The sequence below is a fragment of the Salarias fasciatus genome, chromosome 3 (assembly GCF_902148845.1).
Source record: "Salarias fasciatus chromosome 3, fSalaFa1.1, whole genome shotgun sequence".
Classification (NCBI taxonomy): Eukaryota; Metazoa; Chordata; class Actinopteri; order Blenniiformes; family Blenniidae; genus Salarias; species Salarias fasciatus.
In genome coordinates, this window is record NC_043747.1 from 25,747,744 (window position 1) to 25,763,403 (window position 15,660).

General features: G+C 46.0%; 2 protein-coding genes across 3 annotated transcripts; both read right to left on the minus strand.

Annotated features, from left to right (window-relative positions):
- Positions 1–3,607: 3,607 nt before the first annotated feature.
- On the minus strand, positions 3,608–7,468 carry LOC115381275 (tripartite motif-containing protein 16-like). Of its 2 annotated transcripts, XM_030082570.1 has the most exons (3): positions 7,355–7,393; positions 6,495–6,571; positions 3,608–5,596 (listed from the first exon to the last, which is right to left on the minus strand). In XM_030082570.1, the coding sequence occupies exon 3, from the start codon at positions 5,484–5,486 to the stop codon at positions 3,969–3,971; it is 1,518 nt and encodes a 505-aa protein (XP_029938430.1). In that variant the 5' UTR covers positions 5,487–5,596; positions 6,495–6,571; positions 7,355–7,393; the 3' UTR covers positions 3,608–3,968. The 2 variants fall into 2 exon arrangements, with proteins under 2 accessions (XP_029938430.1, XP_029938425.1); XM_030082565.1 differs by lacking the exon at positions 6,495–6,571 and having other exon boundaries at positions 7,355–7,468.
- A 4,504-nt stretch (positions 7,469–11,972) lies between these two features.
- Positions 11,973–14,945, minus strand: LOC115381328 (tripartite motif-containing protein 16-like). Its single transcript, XM_030082612.1, has 2 exons — positions 14,890–14,945; positions 11,973–13,961 (listed from the first exon to the last, which is right to left on the minus strand). Exon 2 carries the CDS (start codon positions 13,849–13,851, stop codon positions 12,334–12,336), a length of 1,518 nt encoding a protein of 505 aa, XP_029938472.1. The 5' UTR covers positions 13,852–13,961; positions 14,890–14,945; the 3' UTR covers positions 11,973–12,333.
- Positions 14,946–15,660: the final 715 nt, after the last annotated feature.

Below are 15,660 nucleotides of genomic sequence, written 5' to 3' on the forward strand. Positions count from 1 at the left end.
TTGGTAAATCATTGTAGAAAATAAGTATTTGGTTGATCACAAAAGTTCAACTCAGCACTTGTGTTTGGCAATAACAGAGGTCAAAGGGTTACTGCAGGTCTTCACACACTGCAGCTGGTATTTTGTCCCGTTCCTCCAGCAGCGCTCCTGTAGAGCAGTTCCGTCGAAGATGGTGCCGCGCGAGTGGCAGCCTGTTACAGCAGCTCCTACTAGGTCGTGATTAATTTCCCTCCTTTCGTTTTTTTTTTTTCTTTTTCTTTGTATTCTGTGGTCTGCTCCACGGTTTCCGCACCATGAGAGTTTGCTTTGCTCCTTCTTTTACTTTTTTCACTGTTTTCCACCACGTCGGGTCAGTCTGTGCAGAGCTCTATTGTTTACAGTATGACAGTATTTACGTATGGGCGGCTGTGGTCCAGTGGGGAGAGCAGTCGTCTCTCAATAGGGAGGTTGTCAGTTTGATTCCTGTCTCCCTCTGTCTGCATGTCGAAGTGTCCTTGGGCAAGACAGTCAAACAGATGAGATGAAACAGATAAGTAAGTGGTCCCTACCCTCACAGTCTGTGGGTACACTTACAGCTCCTCACCACTGCCTCTTCAGGGGAAAGGAGATCACAACATGGTTCATCTCCCGCCGGTGTACACACCTCTTGTGCACAGTCATCCTGCTGTGACCCGCACAGTAAAGACATGGTCTGCTGAGGCTGAACTCTGTTCAGCTGCCCCCCCCCCCCCCCCCCCCCCTTTCCCTCACTTCCTCCCAGGTGAGGAATGAGCTCAGGAGGATGAAGACAAAGAAAGCGGCTGATCCGGATGGTTTCAGCTTCAGGCTTCTCAAGTCCTGCTCAGACCAGTTGTGCAGCATCATCAGGCTCATCTTGTCACGGTCCGTGACACATCTTCAACGTGAGCCAGAAGCTGAGAAGAGAACCACAGCTGTGGAAGACGTCTAGCGTGGTACCTGTACCCAAAACATCTCACCCCAAGGACTTCAACAGCTACAGGCCGGTGGCTCTGACGTCTCATCTGGTGAAGGCTCTGGAGAGGCTGGTCCTCGCCCATCTCCGCCCTCCAGTGAGCGCATCGATGGACCCGCTGCAGTTGGCCTACCAGCCTGGCATTGGGGTGGACGATGCTGTTGTCTTCCTCCTGGACAGAGCTCTGTCCCACCTGGAGCAGCCTGACAGCACTGTGAGGATCCAGCAGGTTCTACTGAGGGACCAGCTGGAGGTCACAGGGGTGGATCACCACCTCTCGGGCTGGATCCTGGACTACCGCACAAACAGACCACAGTTTGTCAGGGCCCGGGACTGTGGTGGACTGCAGCACAGGAGCCCCACAGGGATCAGTCTTGGCTCCCTTTCTGTTCACCCTGTACACTGCAGACTTCATGTTCAACTCGGCCAGCTGTCACCTGCAGAAGTTCTCTTAAGACTCTGCGATTGTTGGTCTCATTTCAAATGATGACGATCGGGAGTACAGAGGACTGATGCAGAACTCTGTGGACTGGTGCCAGCAGAAATGCCTCCAAATTAACTGGAAAGACCAAAGACTTGGTGGCGGTGTCACGCCCTGTGCCCCTGTGGCCAGATGGGGGCGCTCAGGGTCTGTTTTGTGTTTGTCTGCTCCTCATGTTCTCCTGCCTAGTCACCTGTCTCGTTACCACCCTAATGTGTGACGCCTGTGCTCTCCTCTTTTTAAGCCCTGCTTCCCTTGCTGTTTCCTGTCGGTTCCTTGTGGGTCTGTCAGCGTGTTCAGTCTGTGTTCCTTGCCTGTGCCAGCTCTGCTTGTTCCTGTGTTCCGGTGTTTTTGGAATTAAAGGAGTTTTTGATCCACCTGGCTGCCTGCGATTGGGTCCTTCCTTCCCACACTATGACAGGTGGCTTATATTGTACAAAAACGTCTGTCTTAAATTTCTATATAGTCTATATTTAATTTTTCTATATAAGGTTGGCTTTTTAAATGTTAACATTTCTATTCTATTTCTTAATTATTTTTCCTTTTTGTTATACTACTGCTGGAACACTGAAATTTCCCCCAGAAGGACAAATAAAGGACTTTCATTTCAATTTTCAATTCAGTTCAACGTCCTGGGGACTTTGAAGTCCCTCCACAGATTTTCTATGGGGTCCAGGTCTGAGGACTGGCGAGACCACAAAGATGGACAGAGTTTGGACTGGACTTTTAATGTGTTTATCTGCACTTTGAAATTTGGCATTATTGAATGGGTTCCAAGGGGACTCGGATTCTTTGAGAAACCAACATCAGCTTTTGTGTTACAGCTTTTCTACACTTCGACATTGGCTTCATTTTTCAACACCAGAGGTTGGCACCTGGTTAAAGCCCTCCATCTGTAATTGAGCTCTTCTTTGTCTCACAGTTGCTTCAACACTACCAAGTCCAGGAGAAAATAGACTGGGAGTCATGACACTCTGGTGCTTCCACTGTCAACAAAGACATGGAGCCCGAGCATTTCCAGAAAGTTGCATTTTCATTGGCCCAGAGTATTGTTGCCATGGTAACAGGCCCTGAGTTTTTCCTGGACCAGCATTCGGGATGTTTCACAATGACAGGTGATTGCTTGACTGAAACGCTGTTTCTGATGGTATCTCTACCTTACAGACCGATCTTCTCCCCATGGATCACCTGAAGACCCGTCGTCTTTTCATCTGGAAAACTGATTGTTTGCTGAATCAATTCAGCCTTACCTCTCCTTGTGACCCAGCTCCATGTGCCAGGTAAACACAGTCACGCTGCCAGAGGCCGGTTGCTCAAAAACTAAGATCAGGGATTAAGCCAAGATATCTTGTCCATGCGCCAGTTGCACAAAAGTGAGGTAGGGGAAAGTGGGACATACTCTGACCTAAGCTAAGGTATCACTGATGCTGCCATGAAAGAACCAAACCAGCATCAGCCTCAAGAGGTTTTTGGAATATATCTTTATTTTACATCACAAATTAAAACTAAAACTGGCTTCATGTTGAAATTGTTGTGATTTTAACTTTTGATTATTTAATTTTGTTAATATGTAGATAATGCATGAAGAAAAACTTTCAACTCTAAATTTATATATACTGTATATTATTTTTAAAACATTTTTTTCTGATCAAGATGAATGTGGGATGTTTATGGCACCTGATGGGTTTGATGACCTTTTCACTTAAAATGCCACATGATGGAAAAAAACTATTTTTGACAGATTGAATCTTCCCTTCTGGCTCTTAACCATGGAGGATTTCTAATAAAATCAATATGCTACGAGAAGAAATCCAATTATTTTTTCCTTAATAGTTGGCACAAGTAGCATTACACAAACACTCCTGAGTGTCAGTGTGGTGTAAGATGGTAGATCGAGATGCCACACTGTTTCTTGTCCCATGAATACATGATAAAGGCAGAGTGTGTGGCATCAGTGTTGGTGCGTCTGATCAGTGGGATGTGGCTGCCTCGATGCTCTTCATGTGTGAATGCTGTCCTGTCACTTCACCTGAGCAGGTGTTTCAGCTTGGCCCTCCCACTGAACTCTCTTCAACTCAAACCTTCCCACAATCCTCCTGTGGCATTCATAACCAGTACAACAAGGAGACTGAGGGCTGACACGATCACCATGATCCCAGAGAATCATTTTATTGTCTTTTCACATCACACACTCTTCATTGACTGGAATTTCAGTGGCAGTGGCGCCACCAGCTGGATTTCTGCAGTACGAGCAGATTGACTGTGTTACGTTCAGGACTCATAAACAATCTCAGCACCACACAGAAAGAAGAAATCACAGGATTTACAAACATCATCACTATCATCGATTTTTCTACTTTTTTTCAATGACTCCAAACCATTAAAAATGTAGAAAGTCTCTGAGAAGACGGGCGACCATCTGTTGGTTTTCCTCCTGTCAGAAATCTCATCGTCTCAGCTCAGAAAGTGTGGAGGATCCTTTAGAAAACCACACAAGGAGATCTGATGGAGTCTCTACTGAGGTTTCAGGGTCTCTGCAGAGTTTCCTTCATTCGCAAAGCAAAATCCAATCCCAGCGTGTAGCGGCTGAGTGAAGGTGGTCTCGACGCCGGAGGCGTAAGTCATTTTGTCAGAGACGATGTAGAAAGACAGAACACCTGCTCTGTGATCCAGGTACACTCCCACTCTGGAGGACTGAGAAGCTGAGTTGTTACCTCTGTGGACTAAGCACCACGCATCATGACTGACTGAAGAATAAACATTTTTGTTCCGAAAAGACAAATGTTTATCATACAGGAGAGCCCAGGATTTCTCATTTGATCCAAATACACATTCATTTCTCCTTCCTGCTCTGCTGATGTTCTTGTATGAGACTGCTACAAAAACTCCTTCTCCTCTCCACTCCACCTCAAAGTAATGACGTCCAGTCAGACTCTCTCTGCTCAGAACCTGAAGATCTTCAGTGAATCTGTCTGGATGATCAGGATAAGGCTGTTTTTCTGATGTAAAAGTTACTTTTCTGTTGCTGTCAGACAACAACATAAACCTGTGTACAGAGTCTGGATCCAGTGTGATCTGCTGAGAGTATTGTAAGAACTCTGCTCTGGTCTTTGGCTGTGGTTGAAGCAGTAAAAGCTCCTCTTCAGCGGTTCTCACTGAGGTTTTAGTCCCTGTGTCTCTGCTCTCTGACACAGCTGCTGCCACATCCTCAAAGTATCTGAGAGGAGCAGTCTGGATGCTGGAGGAGTGTGTGGGCTCACTGAGTGCTGACACTGAGGGGTAGCTGATCAGAAACTGGGTGTGGTCCTCTGTGTGAGCCAGCTGCTCCAGCTGGACGTCTTTCCTCTTCAGCTCACTGATCTCCTGCTGAAGCAGCTTCACCTCTTTCTCTCGCTCCTGGATTCTCCGCTGGATGTTTAGTCGACTCTCCTCCAGCTCCTTCTGCTTCTGCCTCCTCTCTGCTGCAGCTGGGACTGTTTCATGTCCTCTGTGTTGGTCCATGGTGCAGAGGTAACAGATACTCTGCTGATCGGTGCGACAGAAAATCTTCATCACCTCATCGTGAAGAGAGCAGATCTTCTCCTGGAGCTTCTTGGAGGGCTCCACCAGCTGGTGCTTCTTAAAAGCAGGAGATTGATGGTGAGGTTGGAGGTGTTCCTCACAGTAAGAGACCAAACAGACCAGACAGGACTTGACGGCTTTCAGCTTCCCCCCAGAGCAAACATCACAGGACACATCTTCAGGTCCAGCAGAGCAGAGATCAGCTGCAGCAGCTTGGAGTTCAGTCTTCTTCAGATCCTCCACTAACTCTGCTATCAGGATGTTCTTCTCCAAGTCAGGTCTCTGTGTGAACTCCTTCCTGCACTGAGGACAGCTGTAGATTCCCTTGATCTTCTCTTCATTCCAGTGTTCTTTAATACAGCTGCTGCAGTAGCTGTGTCCACGGGGAACCGTCTGCGGATCCTTCAGGAGATCCAGACAGATGGAGCAAAAAAACTTGTCTGAATCCAGCTGAGATCCTCTCTGAGCCATCCTCTCCTCTCAGCAACAGCCAGGGTTTGAAGAGTTTCTCCTCCTGCTCAGCAGGGTTGAAGCTGGACCCTCTGGTTTCCTGAGACGTCAGTGATCCTCAGCTGGGAGATCTGTGAAAGAGGAGGAGGCAGAGAAGGGAGAGGCCGTCACAGGCTGATTACATTCAGGAGACCCAGCAGCTTCACTTCACCTTCCAGCCGTCGTTCAGCTGGAAGCTGAAGCTCTCAGCTTGTTTTTAACTGTAATAGTCACATCTGTGAGGGACTGAGTGACTACTGCGACTCAGGATGGGATACACCTGGATGTGGTGTGGAAGATTTGAAAACACAAAAACACTTAAACTTCCATCTAAACAGATGGAAGTTTGGAGTTTCTGAAAAATAACTCAACCGTTTGTCAGATTCCCTTTGCCAAACATTGTCCAATAATTGACAAACTGACTAAATTCACTGCCAGCCTCACAGAGAGGGAGCAGGAATGAAGCAAGAAATCAACACAGCGAAACCTCAATCAGGCCCTGTCCCAATACTCGCACTCCCACCCTTGTGCCCCTCAATTGCGCGTTCCCGCTGAGGGGTGTGAGTGCGTGGGGTGTCCCAATCCTCCAGAGTGCTCTTTGGCCCCGCCCCCTTTGCGCCCTTGATCCACACTCCAGCGAAGCCCGCATCGGAGCGGACTCAGCCGAAGGAGATTACCCACAGTTCCTAACGGCCGACAAGACAGAAAAACATGGCGGTGGTCAGCGACACTCCAGCGCCAAAAAAATGTATTTTCAAGTGTAAGTATTACGATATTTGATTTTTTTTATTATGATGTACCTGTGGGTGAATTGAAGTTAGCACTGTTACTTAGAAAGATACATCGAATGTGAATTATTATTTCACTGATAAATACACCGTTTTGTATTTACGGATACTGAATTAACCATAACGTGGAGTGGAATGACTGAAATAAAAGTGCAAAAGCAAAAGTGAAACTTGCACACATGTTTAGTATATTTATATTTACCATTTATTCATTTTGTGTATGGAGGTAAGCCCCCTTGAGATTCACCATCTCGTTTTCAAGGGGATGCTTCACATCAGCTAAAATGAAACAAAAGACAATAGATTAAAATTACCGGTTGACGAAAGTCCGGCGCAGCGGCGAGTGCCTGGCGAATGAACCACATTCGTTTCTGGCTCTTCTTTCTCCGTAAAATCATCAACTGGTAATAATGATAATAATAATAATAATGCATTGGTTTTATAGAGCACTGCAGTGCAGTTTTGCAATCATTTTCAAAAGCAAAATTCCGAAGACAACGCCAACTCCCGCCATGATTAGTGTCGCATATCTGATGCAGTGACGCAAAGCGATGACGTAACCATCACCGTCCCAATTCTTCAATTTTTGCACCCTTGTAACCTACGCACTCGAACCCTTACGCGCACTTCAACTAAGTGCACACTCCACTGAGGACCGTAGGGCGTAGTGTGGGTATTGGGACAGAGCCTCAGTGTAGTCAGGACCAGTTGGACTGAACCAAAACTCTGGCTGGGGGGGAGGGTTGTTTAAATACAGTAAATTAACCATCAACAAACATGAAGAGAGTAAGTACAAAGAAAAAGAAATTGATATCACCTCAAAAATGTACTATATATTGTTTGCACACAGCAGTTCCCTAATATACAGTATACACACAAACATCAAAACAGTGCACCCTGTAAACCTGACCTCTGCTGTCAGACCGATATACTGTTCCTGTAAACCTGCTCACTCATCCTACGACAACAGAGGAAGTGTGAGAGAGTAAAGCAGCTGCTGTGTTTCTTGGAAATCCCCCTCAGTGAGTCCTGTCCTCATCAAACTGTTAGTTTTCTACTCACATCAGTAGAAATCCTCAGGAGGCGTCCAGACCCTCTGCTGTCGGCCTCTCTTCTGGAGAAATGAAACTCTTCTGCAGTCTCATCTCCACCCAGGCAGTGTGTCAACAAGTGAGCTCCACCCACTGATCTGAAGGGAGGGGTGGTCAGGCTGCGAGCAATCACTGTGTGAAACCGCTTCTGCACAGTTAAAATCACGCCACAACTCACAAAACAGGTTTTACTCATGGACAATGATATGCATTCTGGCAGCTGTAAATTGAAGATATTTTTGAGTTCTTTGAACACACGTATGTATCTGCTTTTGTAATTAACAGACTGTGTGCAAACTGCAGTGATTAAATCTCACTGATTCAACTGATCTGACAGGATCTGTTGAACTTTGGCTGCAGTCATGTTAATAATCAGTTTAAACTTTAGTTGTTTCAGCCTCCATTAAACTGTAAAATTCAGGCATTGGTCACTGGAGACAGACACAGTTAAGGTCAGGTGGTTTTCATGTGCAGCAGAGAAAGGATTTCTAAAGTCTTTCAGCTCTTTCAGCTCTGTTCTGATCCTCTTCCTCCATCAAACACTGGTCTGGAGGGAGGAGAAGCTCAGACGTCTTCGTGTCTCATCCTGAGCATCCTCTGAACTCAGTCTGAAGTGTATGTGTGTACGTGTTTGTTTATTTTGAACATTACAGATTCGTTAATTGAAGTCTGCTTTGATTTTCTGTTCAAACCAGATGGAATTTGGGTGAAAATCACCCCAAAACAAATCAGCCCTCATTGCATCACTTTGCACGGGGAAGCGCAGGCGCAGAACAAATAATCCGCCCATTCAACATGATCCGCTGTCTGCAGGTGGTTACAGTGGGACCAAAACGTATTTAATCATCCACCAAATGTTCAAGTTGTCCCACTTAAATGTTGACAGAGATCTGTAACATTCATCATAGCTCCGCTTCAGTTGTGAGAGACTAATGTGAAAAAAAAAAATCCAGGTAATCACAGAAGATTTTTAAGGAGTGTATTGGTAAATCATTGTAGAAAATAAGTATTTGGTTGATCACAAAAGTTCAACTCAGCACTTGTGTTTGGCAATAACAGAGGTCAAAGGGTTACTGCAGGTCTTCACACACTGCAGCTGGTATTTTGTCCCGTTCCTCCAGCAGCGCTCCTGTAGAGCAGTTCCGTCGAAGATGGTGCCGCGCGAGTGGCAGCCTGTTACAGCAGCTCCTACTAGGTCGTGATTAATTTCCCTCCTTTCGTTTTTTTTTTTCTTTTTCTTTGTATTCTGTGGTCTGCTCCACGGTTTCCGCACCATGAGAGTTTGCTTTGCTCCTTCTTTTACTTTTTTCACTGTTTTCCACCACGTCGGGTCAGTCTGTGCAGAGCTCTATTGTTTACAGTATGACAGTATTTACGTATGGGCGGCTGTGGTCCAGTGGGGAGAGCAGTCGTCTCTCAATAGGGAGGTTGTCAGTTTGATTCCTGTCTCCCTCTGTCTGCATGTCGAAGTGTCCTTGGGCAAGACAGTCAAACAGATGAGATGAAACAGATAAGTAAGTGGTCCCTACCCTCACAGTCTGTGGGTACACTTACAGCTCCTCACCACTGCCTCTTCAGGGGAAAGGAGATCACAACATGGTTCATCTCCCGCCGGTGTACACACCTCTTGTGCACAGTCATCCTGCTGTGACCCGCACAGTAAAGACATGGTCTGCTGAGGCTGAACTCTGTTCAGCTGCCCCCCCCCCCCCCCCCCCCCCCTTTCCCTCACTTCCTCCCAGGTGAGGAATGAGCTCAGGAGGATGAAGACAAAGAAAGCGGCTGATCCGGATGGTTTCAGCTTCAGGCTTCTCAAGTCCTGCTCAGACCAGTTGTGCAGCATCATCAGGCTCATCTTGTCACGGTCCGTGACACATCTTCAACGTGAGCCAGAAGCTGAGAAGAGAACCACAGCTGTGGAAGACGTCTAGCGTGGTACCTGTACCCAAAACATCTCACCCCAAGGACTTCAACAGCTACAGGCCGGTGGCTCTGACGTCTCATCTGGTGAAGGCTCTGGAGAGGCTGGTCCTCGCCCATCTCCGCCCTCCAGTGAGCGCATCGATGGACCCGCTGCAGTTGGCCTACCAGCCTGGCATTGGGGTGGACGATGCTGTTGTCTTCCTCCTGGACAGAGCTCTGTCCCACCTGGAGCAGCCTGACAGCACTGTGAGGATCCAGCAGGTTCTACTGAGGGACCAGCTGGAGGTCACAGGGGTGGATCACCACCTCTCGGGCTGGATCCTGGACTACCGCACAAACAGACCACAGTTTGTCAGGGCCCGGGACTGTGGTGGACTGCAGCACAGGAGCCCCACAGGGATCAGTCTTGGCTCCCTTTCTGTTCACCCTGTACACTGCAGACTTCATGTTCAACTCGGCCAGCTGTCACCTGCAGAAGTTCTCTTAAGACTCTGCGATTGTTGGTCTCATTTCAAATGATGACGATCGGGAGTACAGAGGACTGATGCAGAACTCTGTGGACTGGTGCCAGCAGAAATGCCTCCAAATTAACTGGAAAGACCAAAGACTTGGTGGCGGTGTCACGCCCTGTGCCCCTGTGGCCAGATGGGGGCGCTCAGGGTCTGTTTTGTGTTTGTCTGCTCCTCATGTTCTCCTGCCTAGTCACCTGTCTCGTTACCACCCTAATGTGTGACGCCTGTGCTCTCCTCTTTTTAAGCCCTGCTTCCCTTGCTGTTTCCTGTCGGTTCCTTGTGGGTCTGTCAGCGTGTTCAGTCTGTGTTCCTTGCCTGTGCCAGCTCTGCTTGTTCCTGTGTTCCGGTGTTTTTGGAATTAAAGGAGTTTTTGATCCACCTGGCTGCCTGCGATTGGGTCCTTCCTTCCCACACTATGACAGGTGGCTTATATTGTACAAAAACGTCTGTCTTAAATTTCTATATAGTCTATATTTAATTTTTCTATATAAGGTTGGCTTTTTAAATGTTAACATTTCTATTCTATTTCTTAATTATTTTTCCTTTTTGTTATACTACTGCTGGAACACTGAAATTTCCCCCAGAAGGACAAATAAAGGACTTTCATTTCAATTTTCAATTCAGTTCAACGTCCTGGGGACTTTGAAGTCCCTCCACAGATTTTCTATGGGGTCCAGGTCTGAGGACTGGCGAGACCACAAAGATGGACAGAGTTTGGACTGGACTTTTAATGTGTTTATCTGCACTTTGAAATTTGGCATTATTGAATGGGTTCCAAGGGGACTCGGATTCTTTGAGAAACCAACATCAGCTTTTGTGTTACAGCTTTTCTACACTTCGACATTGGCTTCATTTTTCAACACCAGAGGTTGGCACCTGGTTAAAGCCCTCCATCTGTAATTGAGCTCTTCTTTGTCTCACAGTTGCTTCAACACTACCAAGTCCAGGAGAAAATAGACTGGGAGTCATGACACTCTGGTGCTTCCACTGTCAACAAAGACATGGAGCCCGAGCATTTCCAGAAAGTTGCATTTTCATTGGCCCAGAGTATTGTTGCCATGGTAACAGGCCCTGAGTTTTTCCTGGACCAGCATTCGGGATGTTTCACAATGACAGGTGATTGCTTGACTGAAACGCTGTTTCTGATGGTATCTCTACCTTACAGACCGATCTTCTCCCCATGGATCACCTGAAGACCCGTCGTCTTTTCATCTGGAAAACTGATTGTTTGCTGAATCAATTCAGCCTTACCTCTCCTTGTGACCCAGCTCCATGTGCCAGGTAAACACAGTCACGCTGCCAGAGGCCGGTTGCTCAAAAACTAAGATCAGGGATTAAGCCAAGATATCTTGTCCATGCGCCAGTTGCACAAAAGTGAGGTAGGGGAAAGTGGGACATACTCTGACCTAAGCTAAGGTATCACTGATGCTGCCATGAAAGAACCAAACCAGCATCAGCCTCAAGAGGTTTTTGGAATATATCTTTATTTTACATCACAAATTAAAACTAAAACTGGCTTCATGTTGAAATTGTTGTGATTTTAACTTTTGATTATTTAATTTTGTTAATATGTAGATAATGCATGAAGAAAAACTTTCAACTCTAAATTTATATATACTGTATATTATTTTTAAAACATTTTTTTCTGATCAAGATGAATGTGGGATGTTTATGGCACCTGATGGGTTTGATGACCTTTTCACTTAAAATGCCACATGATGGAAAAAAACTATTTTTGACAGATTGAATCTTCCCTTCTGGCTCTTAACCATGGAGGATTTCTAATAAAATCAATATGCTACGAGAAGAAATCCAATTATTTTTTCCTTAATAGTTGGCACAAGTAGCATTACACAAACACTCCTGAGTGTCAGTGTGGTGTAAGATGGTAGATCGAGATGCCACACTGTTTCTTGTCCCATGAATACATGATAAAGGCAGAGTGTGTGGCATCAGTGTTGGTGCGTCTGATCAGTGGGATGTGGCTGCCTCGATGCTCTTCATGTGTGAATGCTGTCCTGTCACTTCACCTGAGCAGGTGTTTCAGCTTGGCCCTCCCACTGAACTCTCTTCAACTCAAACCTTCCCACAATCCTCCTGTGGCATTCATAACCAGTACAACAAGGAGACTGAGGGCTGACACGATCACCATGATCCCAGAGAATCATTTTATTGTCTTTTCACATCACACACTCTTCATTGACTGGAATTTCAGTGGCAGTGGCGCCACCAGCTGGATTTCTGCAGTACGAGCAGATTGACTGTGTTACGTTCAGGACTCATAAACAATCTCAGCACCACACAGAAAGAAGAAATCACAGGATTTACAAACATCATCACTATCATCGATTTTTCTACTTTTTTTCAATGACTCCAAACCATTAAAAATGTAGAAAGTCTCTGAGAAGACGGGCGACCATCTGTTGGTTTTCCTCCTGTCAGAAATCTCATCGTCTCAGCTCAGAAAGTGTGGAGGATCCTTTAGAAAACCACACAAGGAGATCTGATGGAGTCTCTACTGAGGTTTCAGGGTCTCTGCAGAGTTTCCTTCATTCGCAAAGCAAAATCCAATCCCAGCGTGTAGCGGCTGAGTGAAGGTGGTCTCGACGCCGGAGGCGTAAGTCATTTTGTCAGAGACGATGTAGAAAGACAGAACACCTGCTCTGTGATCCAGGTACACTCCCACTCTGGAGGACTGAGAAGCTGAGTTGTTACCTCTGTGGACTAAGCACCACGCATCATGACTGACTGAAGAATAAACATTTTTGTTCCGAAAAGACAAATGTTTATCATACAGGAGAGCCCAGGATTTCTCATTTGATCCAAATACACATTCATTTCTCCTTCCTGCTCTGCTGATGTTCTTGTATGAGACTGCTACAAAAACTCCTTCTCCTCTCCACTCCACCTCAAAGTAATGACGTCCAGTCAGACTCTCTCTGCTCAGAACCTGAAGATCTTCAGTGAATCTGTCTGGATGATCAGGATAAGGCTGTTTTTCTGATGTAAAAGTTACTTTTCTGTTGCTGTCAGACAACAACATAAACCTGTGTACAGAGTCTGGATCCAGTGTGATCTGCTGAGAGTATTGTAAGAACTCTGCTCTGGTCTTTGGCTGTGGTTGAAGCAGTAAAAGCTCCTCTTCAGCGGTTCTCACTGAGGTTTTAGTCCCTGTGTCTCTGCTCTCTGACACAGCTGCTGCCACATCCTCAAAGTATCTGAGAGGAGCAGTCTGGATGCTGGAGGAGTGTGTGGGCTCACTGAGTGCTGACACTGAGGGGTAGCTGATCAGAAACTGGGTGTGGTCCTCTGTGTGAGCCAGCTGCTCCAGCTGGACGTCTTTCCTCTTCAGCTCACTGATCTCCTGCTGAAGCAGCTTCACCTCTTTCTCTCGCTCCTGGATTCTCTGCTGGATGTTTAGTCGACTCTCCTCCAGCTCCTTCTGCTTCTGCCTCCTCTCTGCTGCAGCTGGGACTGTTTCATGGCCTCTGTGTTGGTCCATGGTGCAGAGGTAACAGATACTCTGCTGATCGGTGCGACAGAAAATCTTCATCACCTCATCGTGAAGAGAGCAGATCTTCTCCTGGAGCTTGTTGGAGGGCTCCACCAGCTGGTGTTTCTTCAGTGGAGCTGCTTTGTAGTGAGGTTGAAGGTGTTCCTCACAGAAAGAGGCCACACAGACCAGACAGGACTTGACGGCTTTCAGCTTCCCCCCAGAGCAAACATCACAGGACACATCTTCAGGTCCAGCAGAGCAGAGATCAGCTGCAGCAGCTTGGAGTTCAGTCTTCTTCAGATCCTCCACTAACTCTGCTAACAGGGTGTTCTTCTCCAGGTCAGGTCTCTGTCTGAACTCCTTCCTGCACTGAGGACAGCTGTAGATTCCCTTGATCTTCTCTTCATTCCAGTGTTCTTTAATACAGCTGCTGCAGTAGCTGTGTCCACAGGGAACCGTCAGCGGATCCTTCAGGAGATCCAGACAGATGGAGCAAAAAAACTTGTCTGAATCCAGCTGAGATCCTCTCTGAGCCATCCTCTCCTCTCAGCAACAGCCAGGGTTTGAAGAGTTTCTCCTCCTGCTCAGCAGGGTTGAAGCTGGACCCTCTGGTTTCCTGAGACGTCAGTGATCCTCAGCTGGGAGATCTGTGAAAGAGGAGGAGGCAGAGAAGGGAGAGGCCGTCACAGGCTGATTACATTCAGGAGACCCAGCGGCTTCACTTCACCTTCCAGCCGTCGTTCAGCTGGAAGCTGAAGCTCTCAGCTTGTTTTTCAACTCACTGTAATAATCACATCTGTGAGGGATGTAATTTAATCGTTTGTCAGATGCCCCTTGCCAAACATTGTCCAATAATTGACAAACTTTGAAATACAGTAAATTAACCATCAACAAATATTAAAATAAAGTAAGTAAGTAAAAATAAAATGTCAACTCACATATGTACAGTACGTTGTTTTCACACAACATTTCCCCAATATATACACACAGAAAACATCTGAACAGTCCACCCTGTAGACCTGACCTCTGCTGTCAGACCGGTAAAATACTGTTCCAATAAACCTGCTCACTCAGTCTACTTTTATATTGTTATTCTCAACATATTTATTTAACCTGTCCTTCATACTTCAAAACGTCACAGCCCTTACTAAGCATAGCAGTAAACATTGTGGGATTTTATGAATTATTGTGAGCATTTGTCTGGCAAAATCATTCTGTTGTCATGTTAACTCAGTGTCAATAAAGTTTTGTATTTAAAAAAGCGCGCGCTCCGTCGCACCGGAACAGGAAGTGCGGGAGGTGAGTTATGCTGCCAATGACGTATAGAATTAATTCTATACGTCATTGTATGCTGCCGTTTTTCTTAAAGTTGAGACTAAACCGTCTGGCTTCAGACCCGGGAGGATGTTCGAAGCTCTCAGCAGTGCTGTCGGATGTTCCTCTGCCTGTTCAGTGAAAACCCAGCTGTTGGCTAACGCTAACAGGAAGTGTGAGTGAGTAAAGCAGCTGCTGTGTTTCTTTGTAAATCCCCCTCAGTGAGTCCCCTCCTCATCCAGCTGTTAGTCTTCTACTCACATCAGTAGAAATCCTCAGAAGGCGTCCAGGTCTTTCCGGACGAGAGTGGGGCTGATTTGAGCAGTTTAAACAATATACACGTGGCCTCGAGGACGCTTCTCATTGGACGAGAGGAGGATGGAGTCTCCATGAGTACGACGTAACGGGGGGCGGGGCTGGGACGTGTCCCATTTCATTTCTACCACTGAAAACCCTGCATGGAAAATGATTCAGACCTCATAACGGTCTCGTTGTGTGTGTGTTGTGAGTTTTGATCTTCCTTCCTGTCATATTGCCCTTATTTGCTTATACGTGTGTGTTCTTTATATATTTATTTTCTTCTGTCACTAGTTCACAGTCAGATGTGTATTTCTGCGTGAAATTCTTTTGAGTAATTGTCCATCTCCTCTGGACTGTGTCTGTCTGAACTGGCACCTGAATGAAGCTAAAATACTACTGGAGTGAATTATTTCCAAACTAGAAAGCAAAGAGAGTTTCCAGTAAGGTAAGAAGTGTCCTGGAAATCAGTTGCATATTTGAATTTCTCTGTGTAATTGTATGTTAATGTTGCAAAGTTTTGTGTTTGGTTTGCTCATTTAAATTTTCACCATAATCATTATTATTCATTAACATTATTATACAATGGCAACAGAAAAAAAAGCAGAAATCATTCAGACTTGATGGCAGTAGTTTCCAAATGAAGTATCACAAACATGTATTTTGAATGTAACTAAGACTGCTGAGTCATATAAGATTTGTGCTTGCTTTGCTTTCCTTCATGAAGGAGCTTTG